Source organism: Trachymyrmex septentrionalis, unplaced genomic scaffold, assembly GCF_001594115.1.
Source record: "Trachymyrmex septentrionalis isolate Tsep2-gDNA-1 unplaced genomic scaffold, Tsep1.0 scaffold22, whole genome shotgun sequence".
NCBI lineage: Eukaryota > Metazoa > Arthropoda > Insecta > Hymenoptera > Formicidae > Trachymyrmex > Trachymyrmex septentrionalis.
The window spans coordinates 6,176,521-6,197,192 of NW_017305375.1; the positions used below are offsets into that span (position 1 = coordinate 6,176,521).

Below are 20,672 nucleotides of genomic sequence, written 5' to 3' on the forward strand. Positions count from 1 at the left end.
TATATATATATATATATATATATATATATATACACTATGTGTTTCGTAATAACGGTTTCGCGTTATCATTTCCAATAAAGAAAGAGAATAATTATAAAAAGAAGGGAGGCATAATCAAGTGAAATTAATATATAGAGCGTCAAACGTGAGACATGTAACGCAATCGATTAAAGAGATAATATCAAAGATAAGGGAAAGAAATGTTCGATTATTCATACATCGAGCGATCTACAAGTCATCAATACAAGCAAAGAGCTCTTGGACTTATAGAGAGAGAGCGTTAAGGATAAAGCAAAATAATATACAAAAGAAGCGTAAAGAAAATAGGAAAATAGATTGGCGAGTTATACGTAGGAAAATTCGCGAAGAGATGTGCGTGAGAGAGTGGAGTTTGCATTGGTCGTAGACAAGCCGAAAGGCTGCCGAGGAACGTGGTTCTGAAAGTATTCAAACTAGCAGTCCGTAGTAATCCATGTATAACAATAAACCGATTTGTCAATCGCCTAGCATTCGCCCTAAATCGACGAAACTCTGATCTGAGGTCTCTTCCATTAAATATTATAATTCTAATTAGTTCTACACGTTCTCTCCACGTTGTATTATCTTTCTTTTTTACGATTCGACATAGTATACAAATGGGAAAAATCGAAGCATTACGCGACAAATCTCCAGAACCACGCCGATTGACGAGTACTTATAAAATTTACGAGAGCTTAAAAATTTGTCAACGTCTATAAGTTAACATTTACGTAGTTAGCTTCAGTGTCCATGCAACCTCCGGTTTTCAATCTCACGTTTCTGCGTACCTCAAAGTCACTCGAATGATGCACTCATCAATCAATAACGCGATTTCTATTTGTTGTAATCGGAGATTGCATTGCTGCGGCTGCTGCGGTTCTCTGTCGGCTGCATTCATTTACGAGTGAACTTTATGTGTGAAAGAGAGGACCCGCGCTATTTCCAAACGATTTATTCCAAAAATTTCGCACGAAGGCGCGATAAGTTATCTAGAGCAATTTTTCGCTTATATCCTTTTCTAATACATTACAATTATTTCCATAAAATTATTATAACATTACATTTAATATACATTTCATTATTGTATATTAAAAACCGATTAATTTTAAATCGTTTTATGATTTTTATTTCGATTGATTTAATTCCGTCTTTAATTGGTCTTTTAATTCCGACTTTTGCTCAACGTTATAAATTTTCGAGAGCTAGCAAACTTTGATTACTATCATTAGTTTCTCACAATATAACAGAATATTTTCGAGGTCAAATGTTAGCTGATTGGAGTGAAACTTTTTAGTTAGCTCGCGTGGTTAATTAAAAATTACCGGTAAATCTCTCGTAAACAACGCGAGTCCCCCGGAGATGAGAATGTCGAGAATATCTATGAAGTGGCTTTTTATAAAGCTCTCCGTATTGTTGAGTATGCACTTGAATGGGTGTCATCGTGGATTGAAATAGATAGAGAGAGAGAGAAAGAGGAGAGAGAGAGAGAGAGAAAGAGATTCGTGATTCAGATCTTGCATGTTCGATCGTCGTCACATCCGAGTTTACATTTTACATAATAAAAATCATATATCGCGTGACCATATTATTTCTTTAAGAGGAAAAAGGTCCGTGTATGTCCCATCTACTTACCCCGTTCCTATTACACCCTTGCCCCGCTATTCTCGTTTTGTATAGAGATTGCCATCTAGAGATATATATTTATATATATATTAATATAATAATCTCGAATCTCTCGCAGCGCTAGTTTATCGGCCATTCATCCTCACGTATCTCAACGGAAATATACGCGCACAACGGTGTTATGTACACAATTACAAATATGAATAATATCTATATATCGTCACAACATGTCATCAATAGTGTACAACACACTCGATTCGCAGCTCTCTCTTCTCGCGCAATAATAATTCGCAATAATAATCGTTTACTTTGTCTAAGTTGATAAAAGTCTTTCTCTGGTCCAAGAGAAGTTATAGATACTTAGGCACTTGTTATCTCGTCTAGAATCCATATACGTATGAATCATGAGTTGTAATTATCGTGCTAGTAACCGGTAATAATCGGAATAAGGATAACGAGAGTAATAATGAGAACAATAAGAGCGATCATCCGCCGACCGTGTTTTTCATCCTATCTTAACTCTTTACGATTCGAATTTTTTTATTTTAACACTTTTTTTTATTTAACTTCTTCGTATTGCTTACCTGTCTGTATAGAAGAGAGATTTTTACTGTCCAATAGGAAATTATGGTGAGATAAAAAGTTATTACGATTATCAGAATACTCTTATAAGATAATAATAAATATTCTACGAAGCATCGTAAAAAGTTAAAATAGATGACGAGTTTTGAAAAAGAAAACATTTTAGATCGCTGTAAAAATAGACGAATTAAGATAATTGAGAAAAATTCATTTTTATAAGATTTGACTTAATCTTTAACATGAGAAGTTTTAAATATTCATAATTCCAGATGTTTCTGTATTTCTCTTTTTAATACTGATGCGAAATTTACTTTAATATTATATCTTTTAATCCTGAGAGAGGAATTTACTTTCTGAATTTCTAATTTATTGTTTCCAGACGCTTTTTATATAGATTAAATTATATAAAATTTACTATTTAAATTTATATTATTTCAAGAATTTTTTAATCAATCATTAAAATTGATGAGAAGTTTCGTAGAACAATATTCCTATTACTTTCATTTTAATTCGTCTATTTTCTATATGTGGAGTACACGCGGCATTCGCCGTATCTTCCTTGATCAGAAAGAATCGAATCAAAAACGAAGATTAACGTTAAATTAAAACAACGGCAAATTTCTATAAGATTGTTTACTAGAGAAATAAACTCAATCCCGTTAGGAGTCCAGGTCCCGGGATGTTCCGTCGATTTTAATCTCGCGATCGTTCGACATTCAAAAAATGAAGCTCCGCGCCGCGATGATTCCTTAAATCATTCCGATCATCCGTCGCGGCGAAAATACATCTTAAAAGTCTATATATTCTTGTGCCTAAACGAACAGCAACTTGCTTTGCTCTATCATAACTCGCACGCATCTCGCCCGAGATATCGTGTCAAGTTAGCGAGCGATTCGCATGACTCAAAAATGTCGGATAAACACGCGCGTTCGGTTAGAAAATATTTGCTCGAACGAAAATACGCGTTCATTGGCGTATCACGGGATGAACATCTCGACATCGAGCGGCCGCCCTTCATCACGATTTTGGCCCGCTTTTTCCTAGACTAAACCAGCGTTTTGTCGAGTGACACCTCTCAATCCGCCACCTAACTACAACTATACATATTCCGAACAATTTATAAAGCGTCCTCAGTGCTTTTCGAGCAACAACAACAACGGCGATTAAACCCCGTGCGGTCTGAATCCATCGAACTCACGCGATCGATTCAGATCCTGACGAGGAGGTCACGATGATTCTTCGCAGTTACTTCATGTTAACTGGCGGTCTTTCGGCGACTACTCCCAATGAGGGGGAGTAAGAATTTTCGGGTTACGTGGACGATGTTCGCGTCGCAGCGAGCTTCTCGTCCTGCTAGGACGGCGATTGTCGCTGTTGCTGTTGTTGCCGGTTACTGCTGCGACGGTAGCTGGAAGAGTGCAGCTGGCGATAGACTGGCTGACTCGGTGGCTGTTCCTGTAACGGTTGGTAACCGATGCCGGTTGTGGTCTGTTGCTGGGTGCTCCACGGCTGCAGCTGTTGCTGCTCCGCGCCCTGCTGTAACTCATAAGTCAACGACTGACCATGTCGCTCCTGAAGGAGCAGCTGGTGAGCTGCCTGATCCATCTCCTCGCGCGTCATGTCCAACGCCTCTTGCATCTCACGCGACGTGTACCGTACGAAATCCGGATCACAGAATTTGCCCAGACCTTGTTCCACCAGGACCTGAAAAACGTATTCACGATGCAACGTTATTGGAAAATTGCTTTATTATTTTGAAGTTTCGATTTTTATCTTTTTCTATGATATATTAGGTTGTTCGGAAAGTAATTTCGTTTTTTCTTATGAAAATGAAAGACGATTTTCAATCAGACGCGTTTCAAATGATCATGAACGGTCGAATTCGATAAATTTAATCTCTCAGCGATCTCACGAGTTGTTATTCGCCGGTTTGCATCAATTAATGCCTTTATTGTGTCTTCATTATCTTCAACTGGCCTTCCAGAACGTGGTGCATCTTCAACATCAAAATTGCCGGATCGAAATTTTGCAAACCAGTTTTGGCACTGGCGTTCTGTCAATACATCTTCTCCATACACATCGGATAATTTTTTTCTTGCTTGAACAGCATTTTTACCTTTTCGATAGTAAAAAAGTAAAATATACCGAAAATGCTGCTTTTCACTTTCCATATTTGATAGGGCACCAACCAAAAACTACTGCGTAGAATCAATCGAACTTTTTTCACAAGCAAGCCTTGCTATATCAGCTGTCAAAATATATAATGATTATGCGTCTTAAGTGTGAAGTTGGCTGTGAAAAAATACAATTAAGTCCTCTGTTGGGAAAAAAACGAAATTACTTTCCGAACAACCCAATAGGTGAGTCAATAATTAACCTTTATTTTTTTCCTTTAAAGAATCAAGATACAGTTAAAGTTACTTATTGACTTATCCTTTATCCTTATCCTTTAGTCTGAAACTCACCCGTCCAACGAGGCTCTCCGCGCTTCCAATGACCTCAAAGTTCGGCTTCCGGTCCGCAGGACTGCCGGGCATACTGTGGGACAGGCGCTCTGCGCCGACGCTTCCATTACTCTCTCTGGCCCAGGAAACTGACGAACGAGGAGAGGCGTCAGAGTGTTAGCTCGAATAAGTCACACCCTGCCTCCTTTCGATTTACTTTTGCCGAAAGGCCATTTGCATTAGCGAGCATAGCACACATAAACTGATTTAATGACACACGAGTACTTCTTTCAAGCTTTATGAAATTATTAGTATTAGGTGTGTTAATCGAATTGCAGTTAAGAATAAAGCATTAGGTAACAAGACTGTTAGGAGATTAGTTTGAAAGCTTAGACAGAACGCGTGCTTCGAGCAGCGGTTGACCACCTGAGCAACGTATCCACGTCTCTCTTCGTATATTTTTTGCGTCGATCCCTCTCGGGAAATGCTTTTGTCATGCAGGGGTTGTTCGAATGAAAAATGATTGTATCTTACACGTCAAGCTGTCTGCTTTTGTAGATTTTACATGTTAGATCCATTCGATTTTCATTCGAGAAAATTATTTTTACTGCTTTATAATGATTTTACACCAAATAAAATTTTAATTGCTAATTACTTATTCTTTGGGAAGAAATAATATTTAATAATTCTGTGCTTTTTTTATGAAAATGATAGATATTTTAAATTATCAGGGAGAATTGCAGAGATAATTGAAGCGTAAATAAAAAAAAAATGAATAATATAATCTTGAACAAATGAAATAAGAGAATTATTGCTCATACATTGTTATTGATCTTTTGCGATCGATAGTTTTTAAATATTAAATATTTAATTTTTGTCCTAACTTTTTGTTAAAATATTGCCTGACATAATAAATTCATTACGTAGTTACTTTATTACTTTACAAAAGTATAAAACAGTAAATCATAACTATGCTTATATATTATAATTATAATTTTTTCATTTATCTAAAAGATAACTTACGACATATTAGTTATTTGAAAAAATAAAGTGTTGGACGATATACTGTAAAAACGTAAATTATAAATAATTTTAATCGTTTGAAAAAGTAATTGATATCGTAGTATATCTATACATATATACGATCGCAAAAGATTTTATTCGCGTGCTTTAGTCACCTCTGCCGTGGTAGGATGACGCTCGGTGTGACAAGCAGGAGGCGCAGACGCGCCATTGTCGCGAATCGACATCGGCGAGAAAGCCGGCCACGGCGATCGCTTGGTTCTGTGCCATTTTAAGGCCATTGGCGACGGTGCGCGTGCCAGGGCCTGACGACGAAGCGGCACCGGCCGTGGCGGCTGCAGCGGCTTCATCCCGTGACCGGAAGCTCGCTGGAGCCGACTTGCCACCGGCGGTCGCAGCATCATGACGGGCCTTAGCCCGGCGCTTCGACGACCGGCCGCCCAGCACGGTGACATGGGGTTTCCCTGTCGTGCCCCGCGCCACGCCACCCTCCGAGTGCGGGTTCCACTTGCCGGAATCGCTCGATCCGCTTCCGGTTGACGTGTCCTCGTCGTCACAGTCGTCTATGGCTGCGTGCGAGGACACGGTGACGTTTATCAATGGGAAACAATGCCTAATCACGCCTATTTTTCGCAAGTCAGTCTTACCGTGCTGGCAAACGCGGCGAAATTTTATTGAATAAAGTTAAAAAAGAACGAGAAACAAAACGTTCAATATATAAATACAGTCTTAATTTAATATGCTGTTAATTTTGTTTATATTTTATTAGATAATTGTCTATTGTACGTATGTTTCATCTTTCTATAATTATTCATTTATTTTTACGTAACACCAATATTTACAATAATTTTAATAATAATTTCCAATCTTTCAATATTCTATTTGTATTAAATATCCAAGAGAGAAAATTTAGTTTTATAAAATTTATATATTGAAATTTATATTTAAATTGATTAACTGGAAAGTGAAGCTAAGAGGTCAGTAGGTTCCTTCGCCAGCACAGCAACAGGACTTTGCGACTCACTAGTGTCCATTTCCATCAATATATTTAGATTAGCTTTAATTTCAATTTAATTTACTCTTTATCTTTTTCTAATTCTTAGAAGAAGATAGAAAAAGTACTCTCTAAAACTCTTTGAGTAAATTATTACTCTGAAGAGTGAAATCTCACTCTTAAAGATCGAAAATTGAGCCACTGTTTTTCAAGACTGGAATTCAATTTTCATTCCTTAGAGTGATATTCAACTCCAAAGAATTTAAAGACTTGAACCGAGATTAAAGTTAATCCACATTAGTAGAAATGAACATAAACTGGCATTCCCGTACCGTGATTGCTCCAGACTGCGCAATCGACGCAGCAGCCTCGCGACGCGTAGGTATAATAACAGTTCGTCCCGTTTGACGAGGAAGCGGGGCTTGAGCTCGTCGCGGTGGTCGAGGTGTTCGCGCTCGTGGTACACGACGCGGTGATCGTCGTCGTCGCGACGCTCGACCCGCTCGTCGTGCCGGCCGCCGCAGATGCTGCTGCGGTGGCTGCCGTCGCTGCCGTTGCTGCCGCTGTGACGGCAGGGGTGTGCACGGCGCCGACGGTGCCGATGATCGGAGTGCCGGTGGACGAGGACGGTGCGTTCCGTCGCGGTGGAGGCGTGGGTGGCGTCAACTGCCGCTCGATTCCGTCCTGAAGACTGCACGAGCGTGCACACGCACACGCGGGATAGGACGGCGAAGGAAGAAAAGAAAAGCGTAACAGCCGTTCTTAGTACGTTAATGCATGTACATATGGCAGATCCATGAACCTCCGAAAAAAGCCTCGAGATATTTTACTTAAAATAACAGAGAGACGCTCTAAGTGGAAATCTGAAATACCGTAGGGGAAATTTGCCATCTGAAAGAACACAAACATTAGATATCTTCATCAAACTTTTTAATTTGAGATGATAAATAACGGTTGTCTCTTTAATATGGAAAACATTTTCTTCCTCTTCTCATCTCAGATCTCTCTTTTATTATTTATCTCACTTTTTGTATTAGATTTAATCGTTCAAGATTTCGTAAGAAAAAATATACTATGAGATAGGTATGTGTTATATGTTTAATCAAAAATAATTGAAATTAATTTTTTAAATAGTATAAAAAAATTAATATGTATTTTTTTAGAGGTGTGCGAGGAACCCGAAAATATGTAGAATTCGATGATCTAGACGGGTCGGGAAGACATCGGGTCGAGTTGAGTCGGATCTCGAAAATTTCGAGATTCTTGAAAATATCGGGATTCTCGAAAATGTTTGGAATTCTCAACGGAGTCGAGATTCCCGAAAATGTCCGGGATTCCCGAGGGAGTTGAGATTCTCGATAAAAAGTCGAGATTCCCGAAAGAATTTATATTCCCGAAAATTTCGACAACCTGATTGCTACTTATAAGAGTCGCTTTAACGAATCTTAACGACAGATTCTATATTTGTGCTTGATGATTATAATTACAAAAACAATTACAAAATTTTTATTAAAACGAGTCTCGAAACGGTAATCGAATTTTCAGGAAAAGTGACAGACTCAAGAATATTGAATCCATCGGGAATCTCGATTCTTTCGAGAAACCCAACTCTACCGGGAATCCGGAAAGCTTCGGGAACCCGACCCGATCCCGATAAAAATTCCCGTCCCGATTCGACCCGATCTATTCGCGTTCTCGCACACCTCTAATATTTTTGTTATAAATCGGCCTAAGAGTTATGTTTTCATCGAGGCATTTGGAGGCGTTTAACAAGCATTATCATCAATATGTAGCGATAATCTACGATTAGTAGTACAAACAACATGCGATCAGCCGGACATAAATGTTATCACGGGCGGGACCCAAACGCATTCTTTTTGCATTTTGAAATACATGTGCGACCCACACGTCTAATTATCCTCGCAACTTTGCAAAATCAACTCCCGTTTAATCAGTTTTTACATGAATATCATGTTATTTTTTGTAAAAACGTAGTTGAACGGGGCGTAATTAATGAAAGACACATGCAGCCGCGCAGAGCAAGCAATGCGACTTAACAAAAAAAAAAAAAAAAAAAAGAAAAGATGGAAAGCCAGCTACTGATCGCCCTAACTTGTCTTACCATATTCGCTATTGGGATGGAGATAGTTACCGCTACCCGATCCACTGAAACGGTACGATAGTAAACAGAAAAGCGAAAGGGATAATGAGAGATGATACGAATCGATCCGCTCTAAGAGACGAAATAATTCGACGCATGTAGGAAAATTTAGCTAAAGGTCATCTAAAAATATTGAGGATTCAAATTTATCATTGACAAATAAATTACAATATCGATGAATCGCATCGTCCATTTTTTATCATTTTATATTATTACGCGTCTAACAAAAGAGAAAATAAAACGTGACGTAACGTTCTATCTCGACTGTGTAAATTTACGGGATTATTTCCTATAATGAACCAATTAAAAAGTCAAATTGATGAACGTCTTGCATGCACCATTACGTGATAAAAATCGAAAAATAGAAAAAAATAAAATCTTTATGAGAAATAATAACTATCGATTACATACGGATATAATAATTCTAACAAAAACAGGACACTCCCTTATTAATTTATCGCTCGCTCTGTACACGCTCTGTACTTACTCGACCACTTTGTAAGACGTTTGTTGCGCCGGATTACCGAAGACAGCGAGCGGTCTTAAAGGTATATTCTCTTCGACTGCCAGTCGCAAATCAGTTCCCAACTGATTCATCGCGCCGTCACTTAAACCACTATAGAATTATTTTTTTATACATCAATTCATAATTCGTAATTAATATAATTAAACTAGCATTATTTAATAAATTAATAACTTTTATTACAGGCATTAGAAAGAATACAAACAATGCTCTTTAGATTAAATTTTAATATTCATGATCGAATATAAAAATGTAAAGCTATAAAGATTAATGCCCGTGTCTACCGATGTAGATTATTTTAACTTTGATTCAACTTACTTTTTATCTTTTTCTAATATTTGAAAATAGAAAAGCTGAAGAGTTATAGTTGAATCAAGATTAAAATTAAACTACATTGATAGAAACGGACAATAAAGTGTTCAAAAAATTTTGCAAATGTCTAAAATGATTTAATAATAGATAGAAACATTCGGAATTGTAAAGAAAAATTATTGAAGAATTTAATTTTCATTTTTCTGACGCGCCTAATCTATATCAATTAAAATATGTGAAAAATTACCCTGCTATATTTGGCACAATTTGCTGAGCGATTTGTCTGGTGACATCCGAGACGGCGGTTCTCCGTAACGAGGCATACGGTAGAAAATCTATGGAATTGGTCGGAGAAGCCTGCAGGAAAGTTTACGATTAGAACAATCGACAGGAATTGTATTCTACACCAAAATTAAAACATTACGTGCCTTCGCAGCGGTAGAATTAACCTTCAGCGATTTCGCTCTATGAAAGTGGTGTCCTTTTCGCATGCTGGACCATACGCTGCCAAAGAGCGAGTGATTTCTCTAAAAATATTAAATAATTGCATAATATGTAGAAGTTACTATTCAATTACATTAATAAGTTTCTCGGGAGATAATATATAAAAAGACCGCCGTCTCACCCTGTGCATAGGTTCCGGATTGTCGTCGAGGAGTTCTTCTAAATTACCGGAAATCGCGCGTTTTAATTCGGGGCCAGCTTCGTGTAACGTTCTCAATCCGGCCTTTTAAAATGTAATTACATATAGCAAATAATATTATATGTGAAATATCCAAGTGTGATCCTAAGTTACTTATTTTAAGTATATCAATTTCTTTTAAATTCAATAAAAAACTTACTTGAAGAGTCACAGTGTTGTGACAATCTCTATCACCGTCCTTCATTTCCTGTTCTTTACGTTTCTTGAATCGACGGAAATAGTCCTGAATGAGGAAGGTCGCGTAAAATTTGCCGACCGTCACCTCGTCGTCCACTGGAAAGATCGATTCGAAGTGTAAATTTAATTTCGTGAAAGAAAATCAATTTTACGGTGGAAAAACGCTTACCTCCAGGTGGTGGTACAACTTGATCTAAAAGCTTTGGACTAGTCCTCTTCCAGATCTTCTTGATTACCGCCCTGAGTTCGGCATTTGCGTCGTCAATGTTGCCCTCCGTCTTTATTCTTAGTGAAGTCCTCACGACGGCAAATAAAGTCGCGTTGAACAATACAGTGCCGTCACTGTTCAGCGGCATGTTCATTGAGACGAGTCTCTGAATTTTTAATTTCAAGATTAGATATGATTTCGTTAATTTAAATTTTACTTTGAATTACACATCATTCTCTTTCTTTGTTCGTTAAATACGAATTATAATTATACAAATTTTAACGTGTCCTTTATTAAAATTTATATAATTATGATTATGATATTATTAGTTTCATTTACTAACCTTGCAAGCTACCCTATGGGGACACAACTTTCCGAAACCCAAGGGTGGCGATATTTTTCTTAGTAACGTTACCACGTCGAGATGTTTAATTCGACCCTTAGCGTCGGGATCATACTCGGACCACAGGCGAATAAACTCGTCCAAGTGGTGCGGCCCGAGAATCGACCAGTCTCTCGTTAAGTAGTCGAAATTGTCCATAATAACGGCGACGAAAAGGTTAATGATCTGTTTTATCACGAGATACACATATTAAATTTTGAAGCTCTTCCTCAATCGAAAATCAGTGCTGAGATTTACTTGCATGAGAATTTACACGCGAGTTGGTGAAGTAAGGAGCAGGAACCAAGCTGAAAATCGGCCGAAATGTGCAAATAGGGAAAGTGAGGGAATTGTGCGCAGCGGGTAATTGTGCGCATCCTGGTTTGGTACTTTTTCAATAGATGAAGACATCATTTCAATAGATGAAGACACTGTGGTAAAATTTTTACGCAGATGGTCATCCTTTTAAGATATAAGTACAAAAGATACGACGTAAATACATTGCTAGCTAGAGAAATACAAAAAAGTGAAATCACATCTTTTCTTGTTATTTTAGGAAATTCAGAAAATAAAAGGTGGTAAGTCCGTATTTTTAATTTGTTTGTTTAAAGTTGTATACGTTAAATTAAAATACATTAATATCATCTTTTCAGCATCTTTTCAGCTGTTATTTATTAAGTTTGGTTAGGAACTGTTGAAGTAATCGTATTTCATGTCGAGTCAGGTCGCGGCGGGGAAATGTGCGTAAACATTTTGAAATGCGCACAATTACTCATCTTCTATACTGTATGACTAACACTAATTTGTTTCGTTTCTTCTTGGCATTATTATTTTATTTTACCATTTATTTTGCCAAAGTGCCTATATGTGCATTATTATTATTATTATATTAATTTTGTATTTTTTCTCAATATATATAATATATATTTAAAATATATTTAATTTATATATAATTAATATATTTATATTGCAATATAATGAATATATTTTTTTATTTCTTTGTCAATATTCTACAATTTACTCATTTCTTACGACTTTTTTATTTTGCACACAATTACCCAACCCATGCGCATAATTATTTGACGCGCGAGAAATTTTTTCGCTTTTCCGTTTTTTTCTTTTTGATTAAATACAACCTTATTGAATGAAAATCTGTTCGATATGAGGATACGATAATGATAGAAGAATGTTTATAGTTTCTATTTCTATACTTATATCGCTTTAAACTTGGAAAACCATTCCAGGACAATAAATTTCCCTTAGTTCCCCCTCTTTTCCCTAAATCCCAGCGCTGATCTAAATAACACAATAGAACTAATATGAGATAATTACAAGATGCACTTACGAGAAATGAACAGAGAACATAGAAGGATATGAAGTAAGGAAATGCAATGTCCGACCCGCAGCTGTCCTTATCCAGTTCGTCGCTGTCAGAATCACATTTGACACTTGCTTGCGACGAACAATCCATCATTATTTCTTGCCACGCCTCACCTATGATCACAAATATTCGATTGATTATCATTTTGTTCAGTGATTACTTTTACCTTCGACGGCTAATTATATAATATTTTGCGAGTACATATTTTAATTGGTAAAATTTTCATGCCTCGGTCTAAAGGCTTAGGATTCGCACGGAATGCAAGAGATCCGGCTCCGACTCCCGGCCGAGGTAATATTTTTCGCAATAAGAATTAATTATTTACAGATTTTAATATGTCGTTCAACATTAAGATTGTTTCGAAGATGCGAATAAGCAACAAAAAGTTGTTAAATCGCTAGTCAATTTAACTCGTGATATCATTGCGGTAGTTTAGTAGAGTTAGCGTTTTTAAGATCGAAAAATCATTTCGGCGCTCATTTCTAAGGATTACATATATAGTATAGATTACATAAATTCACACGAGAATCATACAAGCATTTAAGATCCAGCTAGACTGTTTAAGGCTTTGATTTCTATAGTTTGTGTTATTACATATACGGTTCTATAATATTGTTTCATTTTAAATATTGCATTTCTGCTAAACGACCAAAAGTTTGGTTAATCGTAAAATTTTTATCTTTTAATATCAAAAATTTAATCCAAATAAAACATATATACCTGTTGCTGATCTAAACAAAACCAATACGGCTTGCGGAAAGGATTGGAAATTGTTATTGCGATTTATCGCCGTATCGTCGTCTATCGCGATCTTTCCAAAGACCTGAAAAGAAGCGTTCGCTTAAATTACCGTCGTTTATGTACTTCAAACACGTGTTTTTCCATCGATCAGCGTTTGCTTACCTGCATGCCTATCACAGCGTAAATGAAAAAGAGCATTATAATGAGAAGGGCGACATAGGGCAGAGCCTGAAAAGACTTGATAAACGTCCATAAAAGTGTTCGGATGCCCTCCCCTCTGCTCAATAACTTGACCAATCTCATTACACGAAACAGTCTAAAGAAATTAATGGAAATGATGCTGGATCCGGGCTGCAAGGATGACAAAATAATTTTGTTAAACACAGTTTCACTTCCTCTCCTTAAATGATTGCGAATATTGCCTCAGGTATTCGATCAAAGTCGAGCGCAACTGATACTCACTTTAAGTTCCGAATAAACGATATCGATGAAACTTCCGAGCACGATAACAAAGTCGAATACGTTCCACGCATCGCCGAAATAATTCTGTAAATTAATTAAAGAACTTGTTTATGAGCACAACTAACGTTATAAAGTAAATAAATGCAATATATAAAATGAAATTAAAAATGAAACATTTCGAACAAATGTGAAATGTAAGAAACGATTACGATTATAAAATTACACACAAATGCGAGCCTGCACCTTAAATCGAAACGCGGCCAACTTAAACACAAACTCGAGGGCGAACACAGCGGTGAAGATCATATTGAGAACATCCAGGACATCCGTGTAGATCTGTGGTTGTCGATAAAATTTCATCGCGAGCGTCACAGTGTTGATCATAATTAACGTGAATATTGTGTACTCGAACGGTTGAGAGGTGACGAACCACCAGACTTTGTATTGTATTCGATGCTTCGGTATATATCGGCGCACTGGCTTAGCTTTCAGTGCGAACTCGATGCAATTTCTCTGCAGAAAGAAGCGATTATTAATCTTTCGTGATGAGACTCTTCGTGTAACCTCGAAGGAAATTATTACGGAATTACATAATGATACTCAATGCCTATTATTTTGTTCAAGTTTAATTTTTATCAACTTTAACATGATTGTATTATATCTTGTTTTCACAAATGTAGAAGTTTGATATATTTATAAAATGTTTTTCGAAGCGTTTGTTTTAGAGTTGATTGAAAATGAGAATATTCTTGAGCATGCGCGATCTCTTCATGATATTAATGCTATTATAATTTGAACATAACAATTAAACGATTAATTCAATACTCGTGCGATTCACCTGATTTTTATCGAGCTCGCAGTTTTTGTACTCTTGCTCGCCCTCGTTCTGGAAGGTGACAATAACGAAACCGACGAAGATGTTCACCATGAAGAACGCGATAATAATGATGTAGATGATGTAGTAGGCGGCCACTATTGGCCGAAAGTTATGAATTGGTCCATGTTTTTCTTGGTTCGAGTCGATTGACCACTCTAACAGTCTGTTAGTAGACACGAGAGACAACACATTAACTATCTGATATCTTACATTTAGAACTACCTATTTATCCGTTTTCTTAATACTGTTAGCAAAATTACATTTATCAAAATAATGTATGAAAGATGGGATACTTATCGACAAAGAAGCAAAGAACAGCAAAATAAAAGTTTAAGAAAATAACCAGAAAAAGAAAAATATATAACAAAGTAATTCTTAATGGAAACTTTGTTGTATCGATATTGAGATTGCTGTAAAAGCAAGTTTGAATAAGTAACCTTTTGTACTGTATTTAATGTGTTCCGATAGAAATTGAAACAACGTTCTTTGTGAACGGAATGCAAAATATACTTACGATGGCCAACCTTCGAAAGTCGAGACCGTAAAGAGGGTCAACATCGCCTTGGCAACATTATCGAAATGAAAACGATGTTGTTGCCACTCTCTATGTTTTACGATCGGCCTGTTAATATTACTGTTTTCGAATTCCAAATAAGTACCCCTGAAAAGGAGAGTTTCTTGCATCTGCACTCTGAATGTATGATCTATATTTGAAATTTTCTATTGTTCGTGGATTAATGAGAAATCTCATTATAAAAATTTTTTCTCTTCTTTACGTTCAATATATTTTTAAATTGGATATGTTCTCTCGCCACAGCACATTATTATTATATACAAAAATTACTAACAATTTTTAAAGATATTTGTGGTTTCCACGTTACAATTTCTAAAGGACCTTGCACAAACTTTATGGAAATTGAATTTCAGTGAATTGATTGAAAATTTGACATGTTGCAGATCTTGTCATCCTGATAAAAAGTTTCTATAGACATGACCTCCTATCATGGGATCTGTTTAACTTGTAGGAGGCGTCACTTTTTGTTTAATACTACAATATTTAATTTTCAACGAGTATTATGCATTCCTACGTCATTATTTCTATGTATAGTTTTAAATAAAAAGAATAATAACAACTTGATTGCTTCTCACGAATCAGAGTATTTGATTATTATAAGTCCTCTCGCCTTTTACAAGTCGGGGTGCTTGAAGTATATAGAAATCGAGATTTAACACGCTTGCTACATGTTCTCTGTTTGGTTGGATTTAGGCGTATTTATTTGTGTTATAATATGCGAGGATATTCCCACGAGTCAATACAAATATATATTGTATAATAATTCCGAAGGCTAGTGCGGTCTTTCTATCTTTTTGTATACTCCTAGGCAGGTATCCATAGTCCGTTCTTAATTTCAAGACCATCTCAAGCAATGTCTTAAGATGCTATATGGCTCTCTGATTGGTTTATGACATCTCAAGCATTAGCTTAAGACCATGTCGAATCTCGAGCAATGTCTATGGATTCCGCCCCTAGAATCGTTACATTGGATTTTCGCGAATCAGTCTCCTTCATCCAGGCTTTATGGATCAAGTATTCCGATTTGTAAGACACACGCGGAAACTCACAATAATCAAGCACTCCGATTTGTGAGAAGCAATCAAGTCAGTATTATCCTTATAACTTTTTACTTAAAAATGTAGAAAGTGCAAATAACGATATAGAAATGCACCGTTGAAAATAAGATATCGTAGTATTAGCCCATTTTGAAAAGTGACGTCCCGTAGAAGTCAAACGATTTATTATAAGAGATCAGAGAGCCTGTAGAGACTTTTATCAGGACGACAACATCTACAACATATCAAACTTAATTCTATCAAAATTCAATTTCCATAAGGTTTGTGCGGGATCCTTTGCAATTAAACAAAAATTAAATTATTTTATTAATTTATATAACGTAATTAAAACTTACTGACACTCGTCCTCCGTCATTTTCGATGCATCGGTACAAAAGAAAAACTTGCCCTACACAACACAAGAAGTTCATCAATTTCGATTGCCGTTAACGTGCCCGTTAATACGGAAAAGAATCGAATTTACGTAACATGTTAAAGCTGCGGACGACACGCTAGCGTTCTTGAAATTCAATTTGATGCCATTTACCAGGTTAAATAATTACTTTCCACTTGAATATAGTTTACGTGCATACGAGTAATTAATGTTCAATAATCGATCAAATATATACATAATTAAAAACTCAATAATAACAAAATTCGTTTCGTGCTGTTAAGTAATGATAAGATCGGTTTTGTTACAAGAGAGTTTTGCTCGATATCTTTTGACTCGACGTGATTGATTCTTCCATGTAGAATTAAAATCTCAAAGATCGCCAGCATGACGGGGTTACACATCAGCTGTGAATCGGCCATTCTTGCAGTAGCATTGTCAGCGCCAGCAACAATGAGATGTGATCGAGCAAAATAAGAGGGTGTTAACGTGAGGTAAGAACGTGGTATGGAAAAAAAGGAACATTCCTCGTCGGCACGTGCATACATATGTACAACAAGGTACGGAGCGATGCGTGGGATTCCTCGACGTTTCCGCGACTACGTTCATGTTATAAATAAGCGCTTTCGCCACACTTGGTGGTACACGGACATTAAGTGCATAATAAGCACGCTGAGGGAGAGGTGTCGGTGAAAACAGGTCCTTCGCCCCTCTCGCCTTGAAACCTGCGTCGCGACCATGTGGACAGAGCGAGACGGTGCAATAATTGCGAGGAGCACCCTTTTCAATCTTCCGAATCTCTGTATTTCTGTAAATTAATGTATAATCTCCGTCCTTGTCGCTTGACTATAAAATTTTGATATCGAGTGAAACGTACATACGTTACGCTTGATATCAAAATTCTATAAAAATAATTGAGAATACAAAGTGTCACATATAGTTTTGAACTGACGGTGACATTACGAAGATTGTAAAGCTAGAAACATCAAGCTTTTAGAATTTAGATTTCTCATTTAAGATTTAACATGAAATACGATTAAAATTATATTATAGACTTATAAATAATAATATATTAATTCTAAATAGCTTTAGCATCAAATCTTGGACGAATTCGCGCAGTAATACAGTAATTACAACAATTTTATTCATTTAGAGAAGATAATATGTCATTTTCCGAAAAAGATGTTCGGAAATATGACGGTATTCTCAATGGGCGCTATTATAATGCACCTGAACGGTTTAAAGGGCTGTGCAATCTGTACACGCGTAATGCGCGCCCTGTAATGTAATCGTCATGTCTTCACGTGACCGCTCCATTATCCGTCGACATGGCGCGCTCGCGTGGGCTCGGACACAATATGGGAAAAAAGCACGAACAATGGGCCACCGTGACGCGCCAAATTGTACTAATTGCCTACATAACACGAGCTGGTGCGGGCCAAAATAATGAAACATATTGAAACAACAACACAACCCACCCATCCCTACTAACAATAGGATGTAGCTGATTGTAGATGATTTTGCGATTGCCCTCCCTCCCGCCCTTTTTTTTCTTGCCTCCCTCTTTCTTTTTATAGTCCATAATTGCTTGCAAGTAAAAAAGCACAGGCGTCGTACGTGTCGCGGCTCGTGCAGAAGCAGCACTATTGCCGTATTCGCGACATATATATATAAATATCTTTTTTGTTCTCCTATCTCGTTATTTTAACATTAATTTCTCTTCTTCTACGTCGTGTCTTCTGACTCAGATATCGTGCGTCACGTACCTTTTTGCATACGTTGATAAAAAGCGAGTTGTGTACGTGGGAATATTTATATAAAAATAAAACGTTCCTGCGGCTTATATAGAATAGACGATCATTATGAGCAACATTAAAATATTCATCGAACATTATCGAGCAACGTATACGTTGTCTGAGAAAAATACCGACAAATTTAATTCACTTTCCCACAATGTTACTCCTCTCTCTCTTTAATAATTATTAGAAAAATTCGAATAAATTATTTATTTTATGTAACTATCTGCTCCAATATTAACTTATTATCAGGTGATATATTATTTCGCAATTTTGTTTTTTGTCGAATATTTCTTCATGTTTTGATAATTTACTAATTTTCTTAATTCGTTTTCATCTTTGTAATAAGAATGTTTCGATATGTGCATAATTTAAATTTAAAAAAACGATGAAATTAAAACAAATCCGTGAGCTTGAAATTTTCGCGAATAATTATTACAAATGTATATACTAATTAATTTCGACATGTGACGCGTTAGATGTTCTGTTCAACATCAACGATCCAGTTCTCTCTACTCCATCTCTACTTTTATCACCTTGCTAAGAAATCATATTTAATTAACTGTTCCATCCAACTGCAATAATATTATATTTTTGTCATATACTTTGTTACATATTATTTACCAAATGGCTCTTTGTCAGATTTAATATTTCTGCTAAATATAAAAAGAGGTTCAATATACATAATATAATTTCTATAAAATTCATATTTTTTGACAATATATAATATCCTCGTGGAATCATCCGCGAGGATGTCAGTTTGAGTATAGCTACGCATATACTCGCGATCAAGATAGACAGGAATGTGAAAATTCCGCGGCTTGTAAATCCGGTTATTACTTTTCTCATTTTGTGTTTTAAAACGACCGTACTCCATTTCGGCATCCGAAATAAAAAAATAAAAATTATTCGAAGTTCCATGCAACGTTGGACGAACTATAACCACGAACGCATTTGACTTTAACCCCTGTTGAATATCCTCGTGTTAGCGATTTACATCATCATGAAGCAGATTTATTTCCCACATTAATAATCCTGGATTCACATTGCGATATATGATGTTCGATGTCCAATAAAATAATTTGTCTCCCGGTGACAAAAATGCTAGAATCGAATTCTCTTATTGGATATCATCATATCGTTGTACGTCGAATATCGTGCGCAATATGAATCCACCAAGCATCCTATTCGAGGAAGCAGAATGACAGTAGTTCGTCGTACGTTGCGTTTAATCGAGACTCAGAATTTCAATAGAGTCTGCAATTCCATAAAAGCTATATCGATTTTAAAATAACGTTCACGAAGATCCGTTCGAGCGTCTATGCTGTCGCGAGTTTCATTCCGCTTCCGTTGTGTAAATATAAATGTATGTAACAAAGTCGGCAGGATTTCGCGCAAAATATATAGAAGTACGTCGAAACTTTTGTATGTACATCTAAGGGGAGTTACCCGCTAATGCGTCTCGAGTCCTGATCGAGTCGCATGTGAGTAACTTTAACGCTATTTCATACTTTGCGACTATGAAACACAACGCTGTCTTGCGAACATCTGTGTGGATCTCTCTACAGCTGCTCGTACAATCTATCTTTCATCTAAGTTCCTAAGTTCAGCTTTACAATGTCTATTCTTCCTCGTGAAATCGTGTGAGTCGTGGAGAAAACTGGTGTCTAGTCGTGACAAAGCGAGGCGAACGATTATTCACACTTTCACAATAAAAGAAGACTATTTATAAATCAAATTTCAAGTGAGGCAGATCGAAATTGTTGTGAAATTATTTTTGACAATTTTTATAAAGATGCGTTATAAATATTAGTTCAATATGTTTTTTATTAATCATAAATTCGACATAAGTCAATATTCAAATAATTCAATATTCAAATAATTCAATAATCAAATAATTTGTTGATAATGAAGAGATCTTCATTAATGATAAATCCATTTTCATTTTGTTATTAATGGCAATTTGCCATAACATTTAATTGATGCTATTTTATCGGATGCCGCTACACCAAAGTTCGCCTCGTTCTGTCACATCATCACGTGTAACTCGTGGTTTCGGTGCACGTGGACGGCCAGCATGCACTACGACTAAAGCTTCATTCTCACATACAGCAAAACTGACATGCTTGGTTAAGGGGGTGTCTATCTTTAAACAGGGGAAAGGAGATACAATATGGCGATATATGATATGCGTATCGTTGGTGTGTGACGAATAAATATATATACAAAAATATAGATATATATATATATATATATATATATA

General features: G+C 36.4%; 1 protein-coding gene across 7 annotated transcripts in view; it reads right to left on the reverse strand.

Annotated features, from left to right (window-relative positions):
• Positions 1–2,693: 2,693 nt before the first annotated feature.
• The window catches only part of LOC108748330 (muscle calcium channel subunit alpha-1), a 70,402-nt gene continuing 52,423 nt past the window's right edge, over positions 2,694–20,672 (reverse strand). For 3 of the 7 annotated variants that reach the window (XM_018486400.1, XM_018486399.1, XM_018486398.1), the window contains 19 exons: positions 16,579–16,631; positions 15,126–15,272; positions 14,573–14,774; positions 13,978–14,247; positions 13,735–13,818; positions 13,435–13,623; positions 13,252–13,354; positions 12,496–12,644; positions 11,112–11,336; positions 10,730–10,934; positions 10,523–10,656; positions 10,306–10,407; positions 10,109–10,207; positions 9,928–10,037; positions 9,333–9,461; positions 7,017–7,375; positions 5,846–6,259; positions 4,689–4,777; positions 2,694–3,927 (listed from right to left, as the gene is read on the reverse strand). In XM_018486400.1, coding sequence (XP_018341902.1) covers positions 3,577–3,927; positions 4,689–4,777; positions 5,846–6,259; positions 7,017–7,375; positions 9,333–9,461; positions 9,928–10,037; positions 10,109–10,207; positions 10,306–10,407; positions 10,523–10,656; positions 10,730–10,934; positions 11,112–11,336; positions 12,496–12,644; positions 13,252–13,354; positions 13,435–13,623; positions 13,735–13,818; positions 13,978–14,247; positions 14,573–14,774; positions 15,126–15,272; positions 16,579–16,631 — 3,414 coding nt within the window. In that variant the 3' untranslated portion in view covers positions 2,694–3,576. Of the gene's footprint in view, positions 3,928–4,688; positions 4,817–5,845; positions 6,260–7,016; positions 7,376–8,806; positions 8,851–9,332; positions 9,462–9,927; positions 10,038–10,108; positions 10,208–10,305; positions 10,408–10,522; positions 10,657–10,729; positions 10,935–11,111; positions 11,337–12,495; positions 12,645–13,251; positions 13,355–13,434; positions 13,624–13,734; positions 13,819–13,977; positions 14,248–14,572; positions 14,775–15,125; positions 15,273–16,578; positions 16,632–20,672 lie in introns of those variants that run through there. The other 4 variants (XM_018486404.1, XM_018486402.1, XM_018486401.1 and 1 more) reach the window with 4 other exon arrangements.